The sequence below is a fragment of the Dermochelys coriacea genome, chromosome 7 (genome assembly GCF_009764565.3).
Source record: "Dermochelys coriacea isolate rDerCor1 chromosome 7, rDerCor1.pri.v4, whole genome shotgun sequence".
Classification (NCBI taxonomy): Eukaryota; Metazoa; Chordata; order Testudines; family Dermochelyidae; genus Dermochelys; species Dermochelys coriacea.
Window position 1 is genome coordinate 95,619,131 of NC_050074.1, and position 23,484 is coordinate 95,642,614.

The window sequence follows — 23,484 nt, forward strand, 5'->3', positions numbered from 1 at the left end:
ACAACTATTCCACCTTTAAACCACTTTTCTCTCTTAATACTAGCTTTTAACTGCAGGATTATAGGCATTGAATATTTACCAGAACTGGAAAGCTGGTGACAGGGGTTACTCAGTCACTCTCTGCTGTATTACTCTCTGGAGAGCTGCCAGCAGACCAAATGAGATAGTGATCCAGAGTAGGCTGCTCTGGCACACACATGGATGAACCTAGGGTTACCTTTACCTGTAGATTCTAGCTACTGCTCTGCTGTGTTGCTGAGGAAAGCCAATGGAAAGTGTAGTAGAATTGAAGATTGGAGGTAGATTGGACTGACATGTAAAAGTGTGCACCCACACCTCCCCCCCAAGGGACCTGGTCAGCTGGAACAGGGATTCTGGTGATACGGGCAAGATCACTCTACTACATTGCTGGCAGAAGCTAGTGGAAGATAATAATGATACGCATCTGGCACTGGACTGACAAATGCATCATCTGTGGGAGCAGGAAGGAATGCAGATTCAGTTCAGGATCCTTAGACTGCCTAAAAGCAAGGTCAACAAGTTATTACTGAATGTCCAATTAATCTGAAGTTGTCAGCAATTCGTGAGAGAAAATTCTCATACGTAAAACTTTGTGTTGTGGACAACAGTGATCCTAGGCCTGCTCTTTTGGATGGAGGTACAGAACACTGGAGTTAGAATGCAGTGCTGCAGCAGTCCAGCAGAGTAGACTGAATTCAACAGTGGGAGAAAGAGGAGAGGAAAAAGCCCAAACTGTGGCCAAATGAGCCCATTAGATACGTAAGTCATGCCCAAATCAATGTATGCTTATGCATGAGAAATGCCTACTAAAATTAATAGGAGATACATGCCACTACTAAAAAAATAGGTTTCTAAAATTATAATTAAAAAAATTGGCAAAAGGTTTCATTATGACACTGAGACTCTGTTTTTTGTTAGCATTAAGAAATCCAGGGTATCACCAAACAATTAAATCAAGTTGATATTACTTTCTGCTTTATTAATTTTCGTAGTAGGTTTTTTATAACTTCAAATGCTAATCTAGTTTATGGTGCAGTTTTTTAGGTTTTATTACAAGTTTTGCATCCTGAAATTATTTGCATTTAAAGAAAGTTAAACAAAAACACAACCACTATCAGTCAGCTGTTTGCTTTAGGATATAGGGTTCCCATTTCACTAGAAATAAGGACTATTTTAATTTCACATGTATTGAGGATTTGTCTCCAACTATACTTAACACACACTATTTCATAAATGTAAAGAACCACACGTCCGTAGAAACTAGTCTTACAATAGAGACAAGTTCTCTTAACATTGAAACTTGAATTTTCTAATTCGTAAAAAAAAAATAAAATAAAAAAAAAAAAAATTGGTCCACATACAAAGTAAAATGGGTAAATACAGGTTTAATCAGAGCAAATGCTTTCTTTTTATTCAGTTCCAGTTGTAGCGCTCTCTTGGAGGTAAATCATAATGTGTTCTCTCTTCCTCTTCAGGTCTGTAATCTAATGGCAAACCATAATTGTAATCAACTGTTACAATGGGTAATCTTTTGCCTTGCTCCATATCTCTTGTAAATTCATCTTGAAAAGGTTTCCTTTCATAATCAGTTGAATCATCTTCCTGGTGTATGGATGAGGACAGATGCATTGTGCGTGAAGAATATGGCGCAAATCTATTTTTTCCACCTCTGTTAAATTCATCTGAAGGACGTGTTCTCCTATTATCTTCAGGACAGCTAGGCCGATTACTATAATAAAACCAAATATTAACTATACAATTCTTAGATGTACAATATTTCAATAATGATAATTGGCATTAAACTCTAAAATGGTGTACCTTTCAAAGAGAAATTATAGACAAGTAATTTACCCTTTAGTACACTGGAAATGGAAAAGGTCATCCAGCTCCAAATTCTTGCTTTTTAATGCTTCATCTTAATACTATGTTGCAACTTCATTACTCTCCTCAATACCCTTCTTCGTTCTCAGAGACAAATTTACCTATGTTAACTTATTTGTAATATTTGCCTTCTTTTGAATTAAGTTGACTACCCTTTCTGTAAGGTAGTTCTACCAGGAGTTCCCTATTTATTAATAGTTCCTTCAATTTTGGATCATGTTTCTAATTTTAAGCCCCTAAATAATGTGGGGAAAAAAATCAACATCAACTTTATCTTTCCTTTGGAATACATAACATTAGCACTCTACTGCATGTTCTCTATTACAATAATATTGTTCCTATGACACATTGACTTAGGATCTAATAAGTACCATATTGCATATATGGTAAGGGGTGCGCACACACACACATTGCTTTGTATTCCATCTCTCTGGTCACAAAAAATTTGTAATGGTGAGAATAAATAACCACTGGAACAATTTACCAAGGGTTGTGATGGATTTTCTATCACTGACAACTTTTAAATCAAGATTGGGTGTTTTTCTAAAAGATATGGTCTAGGAATTATTTTGGGGGCATTCTATTGCCTGCAAGGGCATCAGACTAGATGATCACAATGCTCCCTTTTGACCTTAGAATCTATGAATTTTGCATATATATCATATCTTGGCTCCCAGAGTAAGTTTTATAGTATTTCATATTTACCTTCTTTGTACTGCATTTGCCATCTCTTATCCAATTACCTACATCAGAGGTTCTCAAACTGTGTCATAGCATGGACTACATTTTTAAATAGAGAAACTGCCTTGTGAAACACCTCCCTCATATTCACATAGAACGCCACCACCTCTGTGCTATTCATGATTACATCATCCCAATTGTTCACATGGAAAAGTAATAGCGAAAACGAATTCAGTGTAACTTTTGCAGCATTTAATGCAATGTAGCAACTAGAAACAAAGAGGATGGCCAGCACTCCAACAACCACATTTAGGAACCACTGATCTAATCAATCCAAATATTTTTGTATCTGGTTTCAGTGTCTCTCATAATTTTGCTCATTTTCAGGTTCAGAATCACCTGCAGATTTTGAGAATTTTGGTTCTAATCCTGCAAAATACTTATGCAAGTGAGTAATTCCATCAACTGGTGTTAATGTTAGTTAGAGAATTAAAACTGAGAAAATTATGAGGGACTATGAAACCAGATTCACAAGATTTGGATTGTTTAGGTCAGTCATGTCCTAACTGGTCCTTGGAAAGCTAGGTGTTCTCTGTTTCTAACTAGCTAGTTTGGGACTTTGGTCTCCATATCACACATTCAAATCGCGTACACAAATGAAAAAGAGTCTTCTATCAGATTCTAAATAACTTTCACGGTCTGGTCCAACTCACAGAAAGTCAATGGAAAGACTCCGACTGATTTTTCTGGTGTTTGGATTGGGCCCTCAGTGCCGCCGATTTGAGCTGTGCGCTACATGACAGCAGGATGGAAGAACTCCAAAGAAGAATATATCCCAAGTTTTTATTTTGCTTTAAGAATGAGCTCACCATGTAGGGAGTGTTAAATAATTTCTAGTTAAAATATGATTGCATTATTGAGCATCAGTGTTATGAAAAACATAATTTGCTGCACATTAAACTCAGGATTTTGTTTTTTGCCAATTAATTTGATGCCTGTAATAAAAAACAAACAAACCAGACATCTGGCATAAGACCACATATAAGCTTTTGTTCCTTTACAATGGAATGATTTGTGAAAACCATGCTACCGGGAATAAGGATTTCCCAGTGACAGCCAGAGTATGTACTTCAAAATCCTGATTTTCAGACGCATGTGCAACTTTATTGTCTCCAGTATCTAAAATTCCGGTAACAAGCACTGTATATTATAATAACTCCTCCATTATCAGATATAATTATACACATGTATGAATTTCATAATACATTTCCTTTATAAATTGCTTATATTGCAGTTTAGCGAGAACAAATATCTAGTTTGACAACTACCCATCCAATTTAAATTTCTAGGGTCATGGTAGGTAATGTGGGATGGTAATGTGTAGAGGGGTACGTAGACTGATATGCAATATATGAACACTGATATTTACCTGTAACTTCTACTGAAATCATCATTATCAGATCCGTAATCTCTGTGACGTGAAGGAGAAGAAGAAGAAAAGTGAGGTTCTGGTAAATTTTCTTGGGAGGAAAATGACCGATTTCTGAAAGAAACAGAAGAATTACATGTTAAGAAAGACAAGTGTGTAAAAAATAATTCACTAATTCTAGTGGAAGTTCTTTTAGATTTTTTTTTAAAAAAAGTAACCAAAATTAGTTAGCATGAAAGGAATGTCTTAGTTATATAAGTGAGTGTAATTATATTAGCAATATCAAAATTATAAAGTCTCAGAAGAATTATCTAATATCCCTGATTGTTTAAATTGTGTAAAAACAAAAGGACAGAAATAAGTCTTTTAAATTATAGCACTCCCAAATACTTAAATAAATTTTACCATGTAAAGAATAGTGCTGCAAATTTTATATCAAAGGTTTTACTTTTGAACCCAACAGCTGTATTAACAAGGTGCATATTTATTTTAGAGAGTTTTCAAGGATTTACAGTTCTTAAATGAGAGGTTTGATAGCAGACAGTACTTATGAAATAAGCAACTGAAATCCAACACTTCCTCACTGCTTTGCTGATTACCTCCATTTGGTTACAGGGATTAACCTTACCTTCAATCCTGAGGACTGATTTTCAGATGCAAACCTCTTCACTATAAAATGAAGTGAGATGCAACATTTTGTCTCAAGTTGATTCTGAGCAGTTACTGGAAATGTGCTTTAATTTAATTCTGCTCCCTAATTTCAGAAAGTACAGAAATACTCTGGAGATCAGTTTCCCAACCTCAGGGCCTGATTCTGCAAACCCTTACATGAGTAAAAGGAGGAAAAAACCTAACTAATTGCTCATTATCCTAAAAATGTCATGCTGAGGAACAACACTTGCTACCCCCTAAATCTACTGTAACAGCATAACAATACATCACCTGTCTGAACACCATTCACGTGGCAAGTCGTCATGGTCATGAAAAGATTGCAGTCTTTGTCCATGCCCCTTATTAACAAAATCAAAATCTTTCAACTGTGTCTGTTCCTGCAAGTCATCGTAAGCTTGATTGTCATGAAAAGGTCTGCGCCTTTGTCCAGGACCCCTATTATCAAAATCTTTCAATTGCATCTCTGTTTGTAAATCATTGTGAGGCTGATGGTCATGAAAAGGTCTCAGCCTATGCCCACGGCCCTTGTTAACAAATTCAAAATCTCCCAACTGCATCTGTGGTTGTAAGTCATCATGCGTTTGGTAGTCGTGAAAAGGTCTCAGCCTTTGCCCAGGCCCCTTGTTGATGAAATCTAAATCCTTCAACTGCATCTGTGCCTGAAATTCATCATGAGACTGGTGATCATGGAAAAGCCTTCGCCTCTGCCCACGGCCTCTGTTAACAAAGTCAAAATCTTTCAGCTGCATGTCATCCTGTAAGTCACTGTGAGATGGGTGATCAGGAAAGGGTCTCTGCCTTTGCCCACGGCCTCTATTAACATACTCAAAGTCTCTTGACTGCATGTCTCCCTGTAAGTCATCATGAAATTGGTGGCCATGAAAAGGTCTCAGTCTTTGTCCAGGCCCCTTGTTACTGAAATCTAGATCCTTCAGCTGCATGTCGTCTTGATAGTCATCAAAAAACTGGTGGTCAGGAAAAGGTCTTCGCCTTTGTCCAGGTCCCCTATTGAGGTCCCAATCTCTCATTTGCATTGGCGCTTGTAAATCATCCTGAGATTGGTGGTCATGAAATGGTCTTCGTCTTTGTCCTGGTCCCTTGTTAATGAAATCAAAATCTCTCAACTGTATCTGTCCTTGTAAATCATTGTGAGAGTGGTCATCATCATAAATTCTTAATCTTTTCCCTGGCCTATGAAGAAAATTAGTATTTTTAAACAACTTATTTACATTTGTTATAAATATTTCAAGTTAGCCATCCAAACAAAGTAGCATTTTTTAAACTATTCAGGACTGAGAAAGGACATTATCACTCAAATATAAAGGTACTAAAATATTAAGTCTAAACTATCTAATTATAGTATATATTATATGTATTCTATAACCTTGTCACTTTTACCAACAGAAGTTGACCCAATAAAAGATATTACTTCACCTCAACCACTTTGTCTTTCTAATTATATGTATTATAAAACACATTCTATTGTCAAGACCGGGGTTCTCAAACTGGGGGTCGTGATCCCTCAGGGGGCTGCAAGGTTATTACATGGGAAGTCACGAGCTGCCAGCCTCCATCCCCAAACCCTGTTACGTCTCAAGCATTTATAATAGTGTCAAAAAAGTGGTTTTAATTTATAAGGGGGGGTCACACTCAGAGGCTTGCTGTGTGAGAGGGGTTCACAATATAAAAGTTGAAAACACTATAATTCCATACCTCTTTTTTAAGAGGCAAGCAAACCCAAAATAACCCCATAGAAACAAGAAAATTCATACACAAACTACTGTACTAGAATGTTATTGAGGAACAGGAGATACAATACATGTCTCTTCCAAAACCGAAGGATAAAAACTTTTACCGCATAAAAATTGCCCCGTGACTCCAAAGTACTTGTTACAGAAGCGATCCTGTCCTAGTATTCCCTTACTTTATCTTTTTATCACAACCTTAATTTAAAATAGGTATACTGAATTACTAGTACTGAAAATAGAACAGAATACCAATGTAACTATTCCAATAGTTATCTTTATACTACACTTTTTAAAAATGTCATTTTTGCCAATTACCCAGGAAAATCTTCATTTGGGAACCTATCTACAGGTCCTTCCATCACATTTGGTGGAGGTATAATATCTTCATCAGGATCCCATACATCCATTCCAAGATTACTAGGGAAAATAAAAGCATTTAATATAAAATTTCCTTTATTAAAAATACTGTTGAAAGTATGTACATTATTTTCCAGTTGTGGAAATAAATTGGCATTATGGGAGTGCTGGAAAACTAGGGAATCATAGAAGTGTAGGACTGGAAGGGACCTCAAGAGGTCATCTAGTCCAGTCCCCTGTACTCAAGACAGGACTGTGTACATTTGGGAGCATTTCAGTTTATTTTTTTTCTTAGGAGGCTGATAGAAAAAGGCAAAGGAAATACTTTATACTTCACTGACATACAATATGACTCACTGACAGTTGGGACAAAGCCCCATGGTTATCTGCAAAATTGTCCCTCAACTACATCACCCCTTCCCATATGAAAGTATACATGATACAAGCCATTACCCTCTGATCCCACTGAGGGTTACCAAAAGAAACTACACCATTTGCTCAAGAAACTCCCTGAAAAAGCTCAAGAACAAATCCGCACAGACACACCCCTCGAACCCCGACCTGGGGTATTCTATCTGCTACCCAAGATCCATAAACCTGGAAATCCTGGACACCCCATCATCTCAGGCATTGGCACCCTGACAGCAGGATTGTCTGGCTATGTAGACTCCCTCCTCAGGCCCTATGCTACCAGCACTCCTAGCTATCTTTGAGACACCACAGAGGTCGGACTAGATGACTAGATGTTCAGAATGGTCCCTTCTGACCTTAATATCTATGAATCAATGACTTCCTGAGGAAACTACAATCCATTGGTGATCTTCCCAAAAACACCATCCTAGCCACTATGCATGTAGAAGCCCTCTACACCAACATTCCACACAAAGATGGACTACAAGCCGTCAGGAACGGTATCCCCGATAATGTCACGGCAAACCTGGTGGCTGAACTTTGTGACTTTGTCCTGACCCATAACTATTTCACATTTGGTGACAATGTATACCTTCAAATCAGCGGCACTGCGATGGGTACCCGCATGGCCCCACAGTATGCCAACATTTTTATAGCTGACTTAGAACTTCCTCAGCTCTTGTCCCCTAATGCCCCTACTCTACTTGCGCTACATTGATGACATCTTCATCATCTGGACCCATGGAAAAGAAGCCCTTGAGGAATTCCACCATGATTTCAACAATTTCCATCCCACCATCAACCTCAGCCTGGACCAGTCCACACAAGAGATCCACTTCCTGGACACTACGGTGCTAATAAGCGATGGTCACATAAACACCACCCTATACCGGAAACCTACTGACCGCTATGCCTACCTACATGCCTCCAGTTTTCACCCAGACCACACCACACGATCCATTGTCTACAGCCAAGCTCTACGATATAACCGCATTTGCTCCAACCCCTCAGACAGAGACAAACACCTACAAGATCTCCATCAAGCATTCTTACAACTACAGTACCCACCTGCTGAAGTGAAGAAACAAACTGACAGAGCCAGAAGAGTACCCAGAAGTTACCTACTACAGGACAGGCTCAACAAAGAAAATAACAGAACGCCACTAGCCATCATCTTCAGCCCCCAACTAAAACCTCTCTAACACATCAAGGATCTACAACCTATCCTGAAAGATGACCCATCACCCTCACAGATCTTGCGAGACAGGCCAGTCCTTGCTTACAGACAGCCCCCCAACCTGAAGCAAATACCCACCAGCAACCACACAACAGAACCACTAACCCAGGAATCTATCCTTGCAACAAAGCCCGTTGCCAATTGTGTCCACGTATCGATTCAGGGGACACCATCATAGGGCCTAATCACATCAGCCACACTATGAGAGGCTCGTTCACCTGCACATCTACCGATTGTGATATATACCATCATGTGCCAGCAATGCCCCTCTGCCATGTACATTGGCCAAACTGGACAGTCTCTACGTAAAAGAATAAATGGACACAAATCAGACATCAAGAATTATAACATTCAAAAACCAGTCAGAGAACACTTCAATCTCTTTGATCACTCGATTACAGACCTAAAAGTGGCAATTCTTCTTCAACAAAAAAATTCAGAAACAGACTCCAATGAGAGACTGCTGAAGTGGAATTAATTTGCAAACTGGATACAATTACTTAGGCTTGAATAAAGACTGGGAGTGGATGGGTCATTACACAAAGTAAAACTATTTCCCCATGTTTTATTCCCCTGCCCCCCGCCCCCTCACTGTTCCTCAGATGTTCTTGTCAACTGCTGGAAATGGCCCACCTTGATTATCATTAGAAAAGTGTTTCCCCCCGCTCTCCTGCTGGTAATAGCTCACCTTACCTGATCACACTCCTTACAGTGTGTATGTTAACACCCATTGTTTCATGTTCTCTGTGTATATAAATCTCCCCACTGTATTTTCCACTGAATGCATCCGATGAAGTGAGCTGTAGCTCACGAAAGCTTATGCTCAAATAAATTTGTTAGTTTCTAAGGTGCCACAAGTACTCCTTTTCTTTTTAGTACAGAAAAGTTTCCCTATTTACATTCTCATAATACAGGAACAAGGAACATTCAGTGAAACTGAAAGGCCAAAAAAATGTAATTAAAAAAACAAGAGAGCTTACAACTTCATGCTACAATGATATCAAAAAGGCAAAAGAGTTTTTGGAGAATAGATGGATTAGAATGACATCTACAGTTACATTAGATTGGATTTGTTAAAAATAAGGAATATAAATCCTCTTGCTTCAAAGCATAAGTCTGCTACTGACAGACAGGGGCGAGGAAGAATCTTCCCTTCCAGGCCCAGTCTGCTACAGGGTCTGTTGCATCTTCTACTGAAATACCTGGTACTGGCCACTGATAGAAACAAGAGAGTAGGCTAGATAGACCATAGGTCTGCTCTGGAATGGCAATTCCCTATGCAGCATATCCGGAAAGATTAACAGATCCAGACTCTGGCAGGCTAAGAGGAGAGAGTGAATTCCAGAGTTAAGGGGCCCCTCACTAATAATTTTTTGCCAGCTGCTCCTTCCCATTTATAACTCTGCTGAATGCACCTAAGGAAGTAGAACACAAAAACAGAAGAATTTAATAAGAAAAATCAACTTTAAAAGAAAATCCTTTGCATGATGTACATTTATAAGACAAACCTAAGGGGGAAAATTACACTTCATACCATTCATAACAGAAGTCTTCAAAGATAAGCACTGATTGTGTAACAGGACAAGAGGCAACATTTTAAATATGACCCAAGCATTGACAATGCAAGGAACTGTACTTGACCACTTCAATTATGTAATTAAAAGCCTTTGCCTACCTTCTCATTGGCTGAGTTCTGAGATCTGTTAGGTATACAAGACCGTCCATACGATGACCTCTAGCATCACCAAAAGCTGAAGAAAATTGTAAAAAGATTAGCGTGTGCAGTTAAACGTGCTTGGAACACAACTGCATATAATGTGATCAGTCAGGGCTCCATGTAAACCGTGGCATAGTGAACTTGAAGAAAGTTCACTATTGATTCCTGCGATTCAATTTTAATTGCAGCAGACTGACATTTTTGCAGTAAACTGTTTTTCCAACTGTAACTACTGCAGTTGCTACTTATGATTGCACCAATACACAGAAACCTTCAAAACCTATAATGTGGTTGAAGGGAGGGAACTGCCCTCTTGATGTGGTTCAGATCTGATGGTGCTCAAATACTGCCAAGCATGAAAGCAGCAGTAGGATGGATTTATCTGTGGGAACCTGTGCAGGAGTTAAGTATGAGGTAGCTGTCACAGAACCACTGTAGACCCAGATCTTCATGTTATGTTCAAGTTCTACGAAATACCTTGAATTGCTGTCTCTGGATCCCAACCTTCAACATCAATAAGGTATCTGACAAAACACACAGCTGAATTATTATAAAGATTTATATTATGACTGATATAAACATACTATTCTAATGAAAAAAATTATCGGAATTTTCATGTAATACTTGCCTACATATAAGATAGCCAGTTCTATTAATTCCATTAGTACAATGAACTCCAATGAGTTTATCTATTACAAAGGAAAAAAAGTGTGAACAAATGAAAATACCAAAAAATAATGAGTGCAAAACAGAAGCCATTTATTGTTTACACTAAAGCAGTTTCAGTGAGCATGTTTGCTGTTTGAAAAATTATTACTATTAAGCCTGTACACACCAGGATATATATCCAGAATTTATGTTCTTCCTGCTGGATTTGTAGCAGCAGTTAACTCAATGCTTCCCACTTCCCAACCTCTTGGAACCTAAACTAATTCAGGCATGGCACAGAAAAAAGAAAGAGAAAACTGGTGGTAAGAAAAGCTGCCTGAACTAGATAACCATCAATCACACTGTGATAACGAAACTGAATCAAGTGACTAGAACAAAACATGACCGACTTTGAGGGCAAGTTTAAACAGCCATCAAACTTGCTTTCACAAGGAGTTCACTTACAGATTCTCCTGAACCCTTCCAAAAGCAAAAACACTAAAGTCAGCCTGGCAGCCTACTGGTAAGGAAATGCACTACTAGAGGGATCCAAGTACAGGGGTCTAAATTTGGTCCATTACTCCTGGGATGGCAGATGCCTGAGGTATTTCGGAGGCAGTGCATTTAGCTTCTTGCTTTGTATTGCCATCTCTAGTCAAACTTTGGAGAAAGCTGTGTCTCTTGATCCAATTGCAAACTAGGAAGTTTGGGGTTCTGACCAACATTCAGAACAAAACATTCCGACCCAAAGGGCCCCTGAAGGAATGCCTTTGTCACATCTAAATCATTAGATTATGCACGACGTAAACTTCCCTACACTTCATAAGTCAAAAACAGCAACCAAGGAGCCAGAACATTAACTACAGGGATAAGAAAGAACCATCTCAGAATACCGTTTTTCTTTTCCAACACTTCAAATTTGGGTTCTGGTATCTGAGATTTACATCCACCTGCAAACTGGCTATCCGCAACAGAAGCATACATCTTATCTGAGGTAAAGCAGTGCAACTTTGGCAATAGAAATTTTCTGACACAAACCATTACAGAGCTATCACAGTAAGAAACCAGGAGGGGCTCAACAGAGCAGTCTCCTGAGTCAGGCACACAGCTGAATGACTCCCAGCTGCCAGTAAAGATTTGTTCCAAAAGATGCTGAACTGAGTTGTGCAAGAGCCTCCAATACTAAGGGAAAGATAAAAAGAGATACACATGTAGGTTGTAGCAGGATGTGTGCAAAGAGTTCTTCCATGCAAAGAGCTGTCACACCAGCCTGGGGAGAACTGTGCAACAGCTCTGCACAAACACTATGTAAACTCCCAATCACCTCTATAACTGTATCATGCTCTTAAAGAATTACTAGCTTCATGAGAGCAAAGGAGTATCCAGCTGCCATCATAATATCTTAACAGGATGCCCTGTAGCTACTAAACTTTAGAACCAATTAGCTAAATGACATCTTCATGTTCTTGAGCTATGTCCTTGACTCCTAATTCAGAGAACTCAAGGTCACACTACTAAGTGGTTCTGCTATGAAGCAGAGGGTGGAGATCACACAGGAGGCTATCACATTACATGCCTTCAACAGAATAAGGCTACCTTACGGATCACAATGAAAGAAGAAAAAGTATGATCAGAAAATCCTTGTGTCCAATTACAAAAACAAAGCAAGTGTTATGAAAAGTATTACTTCTTATACACAGAACTATGCCAGTGGCTCTCAAGCTGTGGTCTGTGAACCAGCAGTGATCCATGAATTGCCTGCTGGTCACATGGTGCTAGCTCTCCTTGTTCTCAGCGGGCACATCACATTAAATACATCTAAAAATATGACACTATTAGGAAGGCTGTCCGTGTAATAAATGCTGTAGCTGCCATGAGCATTTTGGAGTGGCAAAAGGGATAGGAGATGGTCCACGAGATTATGAAGTTACAAAATTGGATCACACTATGAAAAGTTTGAGAAACCTGACCAGTAGAAGTGAATATCTATTGTGATTGATAAATCACACATTTAAGTAACATTTTGGTCTTTTATAGAATTAAAGATGCTGTTAATTACCATTTCCTGCATTTTCCCAAAGGAACTTTCTGACCCATTTTTTGAATTGTAGAATAGTAGCATTATCGGGGACTTCAAGTCCAACAGTATATAGTTTCTTGTACTGCACACTTTTAGGTAAATCCTAGCAACAACAAGGAGAAAAAAATAGCAACAATCATTAGTCATTAAAATCTTGTACCACCATAAAACTTACAAACAATATATTAAAAAAACCCCAGATGTAAGTCACTGGTTTAAATCAATCAGTAGTGATTGAAAATGATCATTACATAGTTATATTAGAAAAGCTGTACTCACAAAAACTGCCATAGCAAATTGACTCTTCCCAACAAAAGGGCTACCTCAAGCAAAGAGATCTAGGTTTGTAATGGAGACTGAACTTTCAATACCTTCTGGTCACAGTAGATGCACGCTGGTGGGACTGAGGAAGGAAGCTTGTACTGTCATTCAAGTCCTCTTCATGAAGAGTATCAAGCTTCACCTCCTCTCACTTACTTATTTTATCCCATTATAGTGTATATTCAAGGGTCTACATTTAGTAACACATGCTTCTATTTACTCTGGCACGGAGCACATTAAGAGGATACTGCCAATTACAATGTAAATTTTTTTTTTAATCAGTGTAGAGTTAACCTGTGGAATCCATTCATATAGCATAATAGTGAAAGAAGTATTATATTTTTAAAAAGATTTAGATATAGCATCTGTCTTCAGGGCAGGAGCCATGTCTTTCTGTGTGTGTGTGCAATGCCTAGCATGGTAGTCTTAATCAGTGAATCGGGAACTACAGTACTATAAATAAATATAATGATCAAATGCTAGCAGAGTTCCTGAATGAAGCCATAAGTGAACGTTAGCTGAGGTTAAGATGTTATTTCCTTCATGATACAATTCTGCATAAACTTCTGCTGGAAACAGAATACCAGATTAGATGGTTCACTTGTCTGTTCCAACATAATTTATAGACTGACATTAAATAACACAAGATAAAAGGTAGCAGTAATTGTGCATTTAATTCTGCTATTACTCCTTTACTATTACCTTAACTTCATAATACCGTGTGGTGTATGTTAAGTCAATAATTAATCCAAGTTCCACATTTAGGGCTTTCATTGCAGCAATCAGGTCTTTGGGTGTAAACTTCTGGGTTGGAGTAAGTCTCTGGTTAATTGCCTGTGATGAAAAAGGAAAATGAAGATTGTGTTTTACAAATTCCAATAAAAATAGAAACATCTGCCTCTTGTAAAATGAATCAAGAACAAGAAGAAACATAGGCATTCAATGTATTGTGTGGATTCAAAAACTACACTGAGATGGAATTGATGACCCAAAATAAGTTAATGATTTTATTGTATGATATGATGACAACAGATAACATGGATAAGGCAGGCTATCATGTGGCAGCAGCTCCAGTGCAATAAACACTAATTTCATATCAAGAAAAAAGTCCTGCACCATGAAGAATGAATATAACAATTTAAAGTAATTCCTTGAACACATACAAATTTAACACTGATGTCAATAAGCAAAACAAAATACAAAAATCTTACCCCCTTGCTCTGCAAAAAATCCCAAACAGCTGGTCTAGTCTACATAAAAACTAGGGAGCTCTGATAGAACAGCTTACTAGCTCCCCTCTCTTCCCACAAATGTTGGGGATACTTATTTTTCCCTGCCTGTTTGCTTTCTCCTCTGTCACTCGTGTTATTGGATGCAACATAAATTTGTCATTTAGCATTAAGATAATTCTTTTCCTATATATTTGAACCAAGGTCTTTATCAGGATTGAAGTGAGTGTAAGAACAATATAGACAGCAGCAAAAAATTCTCTAAGGAGCATCAGGGCCAGGCAAAGTATCAGGGAACCTAAACAGCTCCATGACAGCTTCCAGTCTCTGCTTTGACCAGCATAAGCTCAGCAAAACAAAGACTCTAGCCAACCATGTGAAACAGATTAAGATGGAATTTACATACAAGATGGTGTCTACATACCATTAGAGAGCATTTAAAACAGTTCTTTAAAATATACTACTATTGTCCATTTCTGTGCAATTTACAGGAACAGGATACGGAGACATACATTTATAGTCACCATTTCAAAAGTGGTCCAGTGACCACTACCCTTTAATGCGTGATCATCATGTATGTGAAATTAATTTCTGGTTTATGTCAAGTGGACAGTTATCCATATCACAAAAATCACCACCACAAGTAGGATGCTTGTTACAGCAGTTTCAGAAGATGCAAAAGACTGGGCTCAAAACTGAACCAACGCACTCCAGAAGCACTAAATTCTGTAATTTAAAATGATTAAACGAATGGTGCAGATTAGCTGGTGAAAACAACCAGGAGTCCTTTTGGCACCTTAGAGACTAACAAATTTATTTGGGCATAAGCTTTTGTGGGCTAGAACCCACTTCCTCAGATGCATGGAGGGGAAAATACAGGACCAGGTATAAATACATGAAAAGATGGGAGTTGTCTTACCACGCGTGAGGTAAGCCTAACGAGACTGGTTGAGAAAGTCATGATGTATAAGAGATAAGTAAACGTACTCAGTAACACCAAGTACCAGTCTACATCAAGAAAAGCCAATAACATCTTTAGTTTATGGAAAGCTCATTGGAAAAGGACAGAATGTGCTAAATACTAATTTTAATAGAAAAATAATTTCTGTAATTTTTCACATTGAATCTGTTCTGCAGTTTGCATGAATATGAATGCTATTTTCCATAATTCTTCACACTGCAATTAATACAGACTGACAATCAGCATTTTATACATACCCCTTTTAAAGGCACTTTGAAAGCAATGAATCTTGTTCCTGGTATAGGCTGTCCAACTGGTGTCAAAGTCCGCCATCTTTTATGAAAAAAAAAATTTGTATTTTTTTCTGAATAGTTAAAGGATAAAATACTTTTCAAACTATACTAATTTGATACAGGACACCTGAAGTTTCATATAAAACAGCTATTTCTGTAATAAAGTTTCTTCTTTGGAGTAAGCTTTCCTCAACAAAAGCACAAAAAAACCCTGCTCTTTTTAGTCTCAGGATAAATTTCAAGCTACATTAAATGTCTTATAAACATCAGACTTTGCTGCTCCCACATCACCCCAAATAGAAAGATGTAAATAGCATCCTAGTCTCCCTGATGGATCATACAGCTACTTGCTTGACATGTCAAGGGCCAGATTTCCAAAACAACTTCAGAAGCAAGCAGCAGTCCTCGTTGGGCATCCAAGTGAAGTGGTCGGGTTTTCTAAGTGCTTATCTGGCTACTTTATTAAAGTGCATAAATAGAAACTGAACTCTTGAAAAATCTGCCTTATTTCAGCAGGAAGAGATATTTTCATTTAAATAAATCCAAAATAAATACTATTAGCTAGCATGACTATTGAAACATTTCTGTTGTTTTGTTTCAATATTACACATTTGAATACTGTTAATAAATTACTGGGGGGCGGGGGGCGAGAATTCATTTATTCCACAGCCAGAAGGGACCACTGTCATCTAGTCCAGCGGGTCATGACCCCAAAGTGGGTCGTGATTCAATTTTAATGGGGTCACCAGGGCCAGCATTAGACTTACTGGGACCCAGGGCAGAAGCTGAAGCCTGAGGTCCATCCCCACCTGGGGCAATGGGGTTTGAGCTCCAGCCCTCTCCCCCCACCTGGGGCGGCAAGGCTTAGCCTGAGGCCCTCTTTCCCTCCACCTGCCCCAACAGGGTGGCAGGGCTTGGGCTCTGCCCCCCGCCCCTCCATGTCATGTAGTAACTTTCTTGTCAGAAGGAGGGTCGCAGTGCAATGAAGTCTGAGAACCCCTGATTTAGTCTGATCTCCTGTATAACACAGGCCACATAACTTCCCCAATTTAATTCCTAGACTATATCTTTTAGAAAAACACCCAATATTGATGTACAAGTTGCCAATGACAAAGAATCCACCATGATCCTTCAGAATGGGGAAAGGTGACTAAGATGCTGGAAGAACATAAGTAGAGTATTATTTAGGTGAATCAGAATATAGAATTAGCATTTCTCAGAGCACAAAGATTCTTCCATTATTCAGCACAGCTACACAAATTATATGGAGAGACCGCTGGCCCTCCATAACTAAGTCTGCAACCAGGTTTCCATTATAAGACCAATCTTCACTGATCTTCTAACAAAGCACAAGAAAAATATTTTCTAGTGATAGTTTTTGTGATCACTGTTAGTATAGAATGGGATTTTGTCCATAAATTTCAAGTAATTAAATGAAATGGTTCTGAAGTTACAAGTTTAAAAATTAGTCCTTTGCACATGTTGCCAAAATGCTAACTGTGTACTGCAGATGCACCTGCATCTCAGTGAGTTATAAATAAAACTGTATCCCCTGAACCCATCAAGGAGCAATTCTACATTATTTTAATATGGAAGCTCATGACAGGTTACGGGACTTGTTAAAATTTACACAGGAAGTTTGGGGCAGGAAACAGAATATATTTATTTAAGGTAGCAAATCTGCTAAACCATGCATCTCTGTATCTGATGCTTACTGATCTGTAGAATAGGGCCACTCACGTTTATCTAGCTTTGTCAATTGTTTTAAAATCTACAGAGGAAAAGTCAGATATAAGCATAGTCTGTTTTACAGAAGGGAAAATAGGCACAAAATGCTGTGGGATAGACTTTGGGCCAGCAGAGGAAAGAAAAAGCTTGTTCCCTTTAAGGAATGCTGCACTATGCCCCCCTGGGCTTGAGGACAGGAGATAGAGGGCCTCTGTGGCTAACTGTTTGGGCAGCAGCATCTAAGTTTACTGTCTCCCATGTACTCAAGGGAAGATCTATAAGCCTTTCCCCATGCCCAAGGGTGATATTATGCACTATGAAGAAAAACTGACTGATTTGCCTGAATAGCACTGCAGTGGGATTGGTTAGGCCATTGCCTGTAAGCCTGGATCTGTTGTGTGAAATCGGGCAAGTGAGTTATTTTTCTCACACAATCTGTAATGTGGTACCCTCTTTGCAAGGAGCTTTGTGAGCTACAGATGAAAATATACTATATCACTGCAAAGCATTTTTATTAGACATTTTTCATGTTTAGGGCAGAGGGAAGTTCAAGGACCTGGCTGGGAGGCAAGGTTTATCTAATGCAATATATATGGGCCTAGCAGATAGACACAAATGACAAACCTGGTTCTAATATTAATTTTCCATGTGACCTTGATCAATGGAGGGCTTTATCAATTAAGGAAACTTGCTAATTATACTGGTGTAAACTTTCCTTATCTAGACAAATCCTTAATCTTTCTGAGCAATAATTTTACAATCTGTAAAATGGGTGTAGTGATAGTTACCTACTTCCTAAAATTGTTACAAAGTCCACTTAAATGTGTGTAAAGTGCTAAGAGTAAAGTATTAAAGATATACTGTCACTTTATTCTTATTATTTAACATTTACATTGCAGTAGCACTTAAAGGACAAGGAGGTTGGGGCTCCATTGTGCTACTTAAAAATGTGGTCAGTTTCTAAAATATGATCAGTTTCAAAATGAGTTAAGTTTCAGTTACAAAACATGTCCCTGGGTATCCACTGCTAATTTTTGGTGGTTTCACTATTATTTTCCTATTTTTAAAAATATTTTTCTCCCCCGCTGCTGTGCTGAAGATCCACATAAACGAAAGAAACAAACTATCCCCAATGTGCATTTGATAGCACTATCTCAAATCCCCAAATAAGTGGTTACTTTTTATTTTAGTTTTTAAGTGTCCTCTGAAGTTTTGTAGTGGCAGAGCTGAGAATAGAACAAAGGAGATCAGCCTTGCAACACTGTATTCATTACTTTAATTCATGTGATCTCCAGGATGTCATAACCACACTGAAAACTCCTGAAAGTGCTTGTAAGGTTTAAACTTTTAAAGTCCAGCAAATTACACTAAAGTGCTTCACAGTGCTCCCAATATTCAAAGCCAGTAGAGATGGAGCAGAAAAAAGGCCAAAGTCTACTGTTCATGTATACCCTAATGTCCTAGACAACAGACTGAGCACAGAAACTTAAAAATTCCTACTTTTTATGTGTGAAAATGCTTTCAATGATCACTACTTCAAAACTACTGAACCAGTTTCCTTCCAACTCAGTTTTCTCCTTAGATCTCATTAACAGCCATAAAACCAAGCAATCTTGAAGGAAATTGATCCAGTCTCTATGTTTGTACAAAACCTGTGCTCAGAACATATAGGGAAAGTACATATTTTACACATAATGAACGAATAAATATCTGAATGAATTCTGCTGAAACTTGCCGAAACACTCTCTTCTGGGTAAAGATCAAATACAGAAAAATTTCCAGTCCCCAATTAATTGGTTTGAGTAAGTTATAAGCAACTTAAGTAGGGGGTTTAAATAAAGTTGCATTTCAACCTTAACTATAGGCATTGCTACCATTCTCACTATAATAAAATGGCACACACACACACAAAAAAAAAAAAAAACCTAGATTCTACCTAACAGTTCTAATAAATGTGCCTTATACGATGCACTAAAAAGTTAATAAGTATCTGGCTAGTACAATTTATTTTGGAAAAGGAGGAGAAAAAAAGACTGTGAGACACCCAAAGTCAAATTATGCCAAGTATGTGATCATAGAAGTCACAAAAATCTGGTTGTCGTCATAAATTTGGAAACAATAAATTTGGAAACAATCCTTTGCAGGCAGTTAGAGAGTTAGGGCTTTTTTTCTTTTTCAAACTTTTGAGTCCAGTAAGCATTTCAGAGGTAAAGACTAGTAAACAACAAAATATTTGTAGGGAGTTAAAATGTGATTTGTATAATTTCTTTTCACATTTTAATGTAACCAACACTGATCTCAGCATTAGAAAAATTGGATTTCATCGGATACGAATTTTCATTTTGTTTATAAAGGCCATTGTATATTAAAAGAGAATACTGATTAGTGTTCTGTAAGGCCAAAATATATTTTTAAATAGTTTGAAAACTGGAGCGTTTGTTTGTGGAATTGGACACACAGGAGTTGTTAGACGTGCAACAATATTTATTTTTAACTGGACTAATTGCCTAACCTACAGCAATTATTTTCACAGAAGCATTCTACTGCATGCTCACCTGTGCACTTACTGAAAATTTAACCCTCAGCTTCCTGCTGCACTGAATTTACCAGTTAGTTACAAAGATCTGTTTATTGACAACAGTAGATTTAATCTATATTTTTAATTAATCAAGAGCAAATATTGGACTGTTGCATCACTAAATGGATCAGACAGAAACTGCAGTCTGACTACAAGGGAGCATGTTATTTACACACAAATATATCAATAAGTAAATTTAAAAAGGTAGTAACATGAGATTTTAGTCACTGATCAAAAACTTGCTGCTAGACTCCATTGTACATGATAGTGTCCTATTTATTGCTAACCTCTGCACACATTTCTAAAGCACACAAAGTAATAACCAAGAAGGGCTGAACATGGGCACTTCTGTGGTCACCTATGTGAAAAGGGGACAATGAGGGACATACTTTACCCTACCTATTCATGTTGAGCTGGCATTAGAGTGGATAAATAAAAAACAATAAAACCCCCAGATCCCTCTGTCTTCTGGAAATGGGGTGAACATGGGAAGGAAAAACTATGAAAACCCAAGATTAGGGCTTCTAGGAACTACAGTAATATAAACAGTACTAATAAATAGAATGACAACGCAATTTCTGAGACACCAATACTGACAGATAGTTCATATACAGCAGTTTATTATAAAGTTCAAAACAGCTTCAACTTCCTCCAAGACCACATTTGTCAAGTAATCCTTCTTTCAATTATTTTGGAAAACCAAACTACATTAAACAAGTTACATATGTAATATATAATTATAAGTTCCCTGGCACAAAAGGTCAGTTGTGGTCTATCAACTTAACAACCATCCCTTTCATCATTAAAAATTGTTGCAGCATAAGCAGTGGGCCAACCTGAAATGGTCCAAGCCCACATTTTGTATTTTTGAAGTTACTGACACCGATAAAAATAAGGACTTACACCTTCAATGTTAGATGTGTGTGTGTGTGTGCGTGCACTGATTCGTTGAAAACCAGTTTTGCTAGATAACAGCACCTAAACCATGCCTTGAACAGAGTCCAGTTGCATTTACTATTTCCACAGCATTCCAAAGAGCTTAAGTAGCGCATGAGATGCAACATGATTCCATACCAGAACAGATGCAGAGTGGTAACCATTTTTGTGTGTTTGTGAAAAATGTGTTTAGATTAAAAATCAAGTTATCTTGCAGTCCAAGCTTTCAGAAGGTAATACACTGTTTATCCTTCTAGTTCCGTATATTCTCATAAGGGATTAAAATGCATTTTAAAAGCTTTAACTTTTCAATCTCTGTGTAACAGGGCACACATTTTTAAGGGTAGGAGGAAAAGAAAATACCATTGCCAATCAGCCATTGTTTCCATTCTTCTTACCCCGCTTGCAAAATGGTCACAAAATTCAACAAACAAGGTAGAAAAATCTATTCAGCTGCCCTATTGCAAGATGACTGATGAAAATGAAAAGTTTGGTATTTTATTTCCAAGTTTTAAAAAAATGAAAAATTACTCGCTTTGGACAAACGGGTTTAGTTTGCTGTTAAATTCTTACTCAAAGCATTCTTTATTCAGCCTACTTCTGGCACCTTCAAAACAATAGGGAGTTAATCTTCAAAACAAGATTAACAAGAAATTAATACTTTTTAGCCTTGTGCAGATGTGTTACAATATGGAAAAGTTTTGCAAAACAGGCACAGAAAAGGTGTGTGCCAATTTAATAGAGGTTCTGTAGAAAAGCTCAGTGTCTAACTCTGAATCCAGATTTTCTCATTAAAAACTGCAAAAGCTATGTTGGTAAAACAAATTGCATAGAATTCTGGGGATTTAAAATTGAAAAATGTGAAAAGTGTTTATTTGGAGGGGTGAACAAGTCAATTAGCAGCACTGAATCTGACCCCAGGGTGGTACCAAGGGCATCTAGTTCTTAAGCCACCTGCAGACAGAGTATCTCCCAGACAACACAAGATGTAGCTTGATGACACAACAGCTACTTGGATTCTGTGAGGCTTTCGGTCAGTATCTCAACTGTTAAAATGCTTTAAGCCCATGATTTTCTGAGTTAAGGTTTAAATGAATCTTCCTCCTTGAAGGGAAAAACTTACTGCAAGCACAGGAGTCTTCCTGCTTTGCACAGAACGGTTTAAATAAATACATGGAAACAGAGTTAGTGTGTCCTTTTTTAAAAACATGTTGTCCACGATTTCTTAATTCAACCCCTCATGAATGAAGCAATGGAGTGTGAGTAGGGGCATTTCTCAATGAAAACCACTTAACTTCACCCTCATTTTATCATTTATTTTACAATGTATGACTGACACTTCACAAGAAGTAGAACACATTAGCTGGCCTCTGGAGCTCATCTTCTAAGTTAGAGGTAACATAAGAGTTATTACAACAGATGATGGGGACAAGATGGAAGAACGATAATTCAAAACAGGCATGTTACATAGGTCTCATTAGCGCCAAGGATTTTCACCTTTTATTTGTTATTTTATAATCATTTGGGAGAACAGGATCACGAGTACACAGAAGTAGAGCAAGGATAGTCCTAATAGGAAAAAGTTGAGAGAGAGAAATTCAAGGAGAGGTTAAAAATACTGGGACTGATCAGCTTAGAAAAGAGAAAACTAAGGGGGGCGGATATGATAAAGGTCAGTAAAATCATGACTGGTGTGCAGAAAGCGAATAAGGAAGTATTATTTTCCCCTTCACATAACACAGAAACTACAGTAGAACCTCAAAGATACAATCACCAGAGTTACAGACTGACCGGTTAACTGGACCCCATGTGAAAACAGAAGTAAGCGATCAGGCAGCAGTGGAGACCAAAAACACACGAACCAGGAAATACTGTACTGTGCCTGTATTGCATCTTAAAGGTAGGCACATCTGGGCTGCCTGTCCCCCATCCCCACCTTGCCAAAGGAGCACAGCCGGCAGGAGCAACCCTGGAGTCTGCGCTGCTTTCCTGTAAGTCGTGGACGAAGTCCTCTCCCCCGTCAAGAGTGACAAGCTTGCATGCTCAGTCTGAGACTGGGAAAGAAACTTCCTGAGCTCCTGCTGGAACCTGCCTGGGAGTGTTTGTTGTTGGAGCCCAAGCTCAAGCTCCTGCCTGCCTGGTGTGCTCTGGAGGAGCAGCCCAGTTTTAAAAAGCCATAGCCTGCACTCTGCGCCTACTGACACCTCAGTTCTACACTGTGCCTTGCTCATCACCCTTGCAGCCAGGGGGCTAGAACCAGCTGCCTGTCTCCACCCCCATTCACAGGATAGCCCCTTATAGGTAGGAAGTAAAGAATCTGAAGTTTGCAGGCTCAGATGTGAGCCCCCGCTCTGAGCAGTCTACCCTAAGGAGCATCCCATAATGTCTTACTCAGAGTTACAATCAACCTCCATTCCCGAAGTGACCGTAACTCTGAAGTTCTACTATATGAAATTAATAGGCAGCAGGTTTAAAATAAACGTAAAAAAATCTTTACACAACGCATGGTCAACCTGTGGAATTTGTTGCCATGGGATATCATGGATGCCACAGGCT

The 23,484-nt window shown here is 38.3% G+C and overlaps 1 protein-coding gene across 1 annotated transcript in view; it reads right to left on the minus strand.

The window, feature by feature from the left end:
- Window positions 1-974: 974 nt before the first annotated feature.
- The window catches only part of LOC119858785, a 31,932-nt gene continuing 9,422 nt past the window's right edge, over window positions 975-23,484 (minus strand). Inside the window, exons 3-12 of the mRNA XM_038410196.2 lie at window positions 15,651-15,726; window positions 13,906-14,037; window positions 12,862-12,985; window positions 10,783-10,843; window positions 10,632-10,678; window positions 10,113-10,188; window positions 6,748-6,849; window positions 4,955-5,875; window positions 4,013-4,126; window positions 975-1,750 (exon numbers count right to left, since the gene is read on the minus strand). Of these exons, the coding sequence (XP_038266124.1) occupies window positions 1,435-1,750; window positions 4,013-4,126; window positions 4,955-5,875; window positions 6,748-6,849; window positions 10,113-10,188; window positions 10,632-10,678; window positions 10,783-10,843; window positions 12,862-12,985; window positions 13,906-14,037; window positions 15,651-15,726 (1,969 nt within the window). The 3' untranslated portion in view covers window positions 975-1,434. The remainder of the gene's footprint in view (window positions 1,751-4,012; window positions 4,127-4,954; window positions 5,876-6,747; window positions 6,850-10,112; window positions 10,189-10,631; window positions 10,679-10,782; window positions 10,844-12,861; window positions 12,986-13,905; window positions 14,038-15,650; window positions 15,727-23,484) is intronic.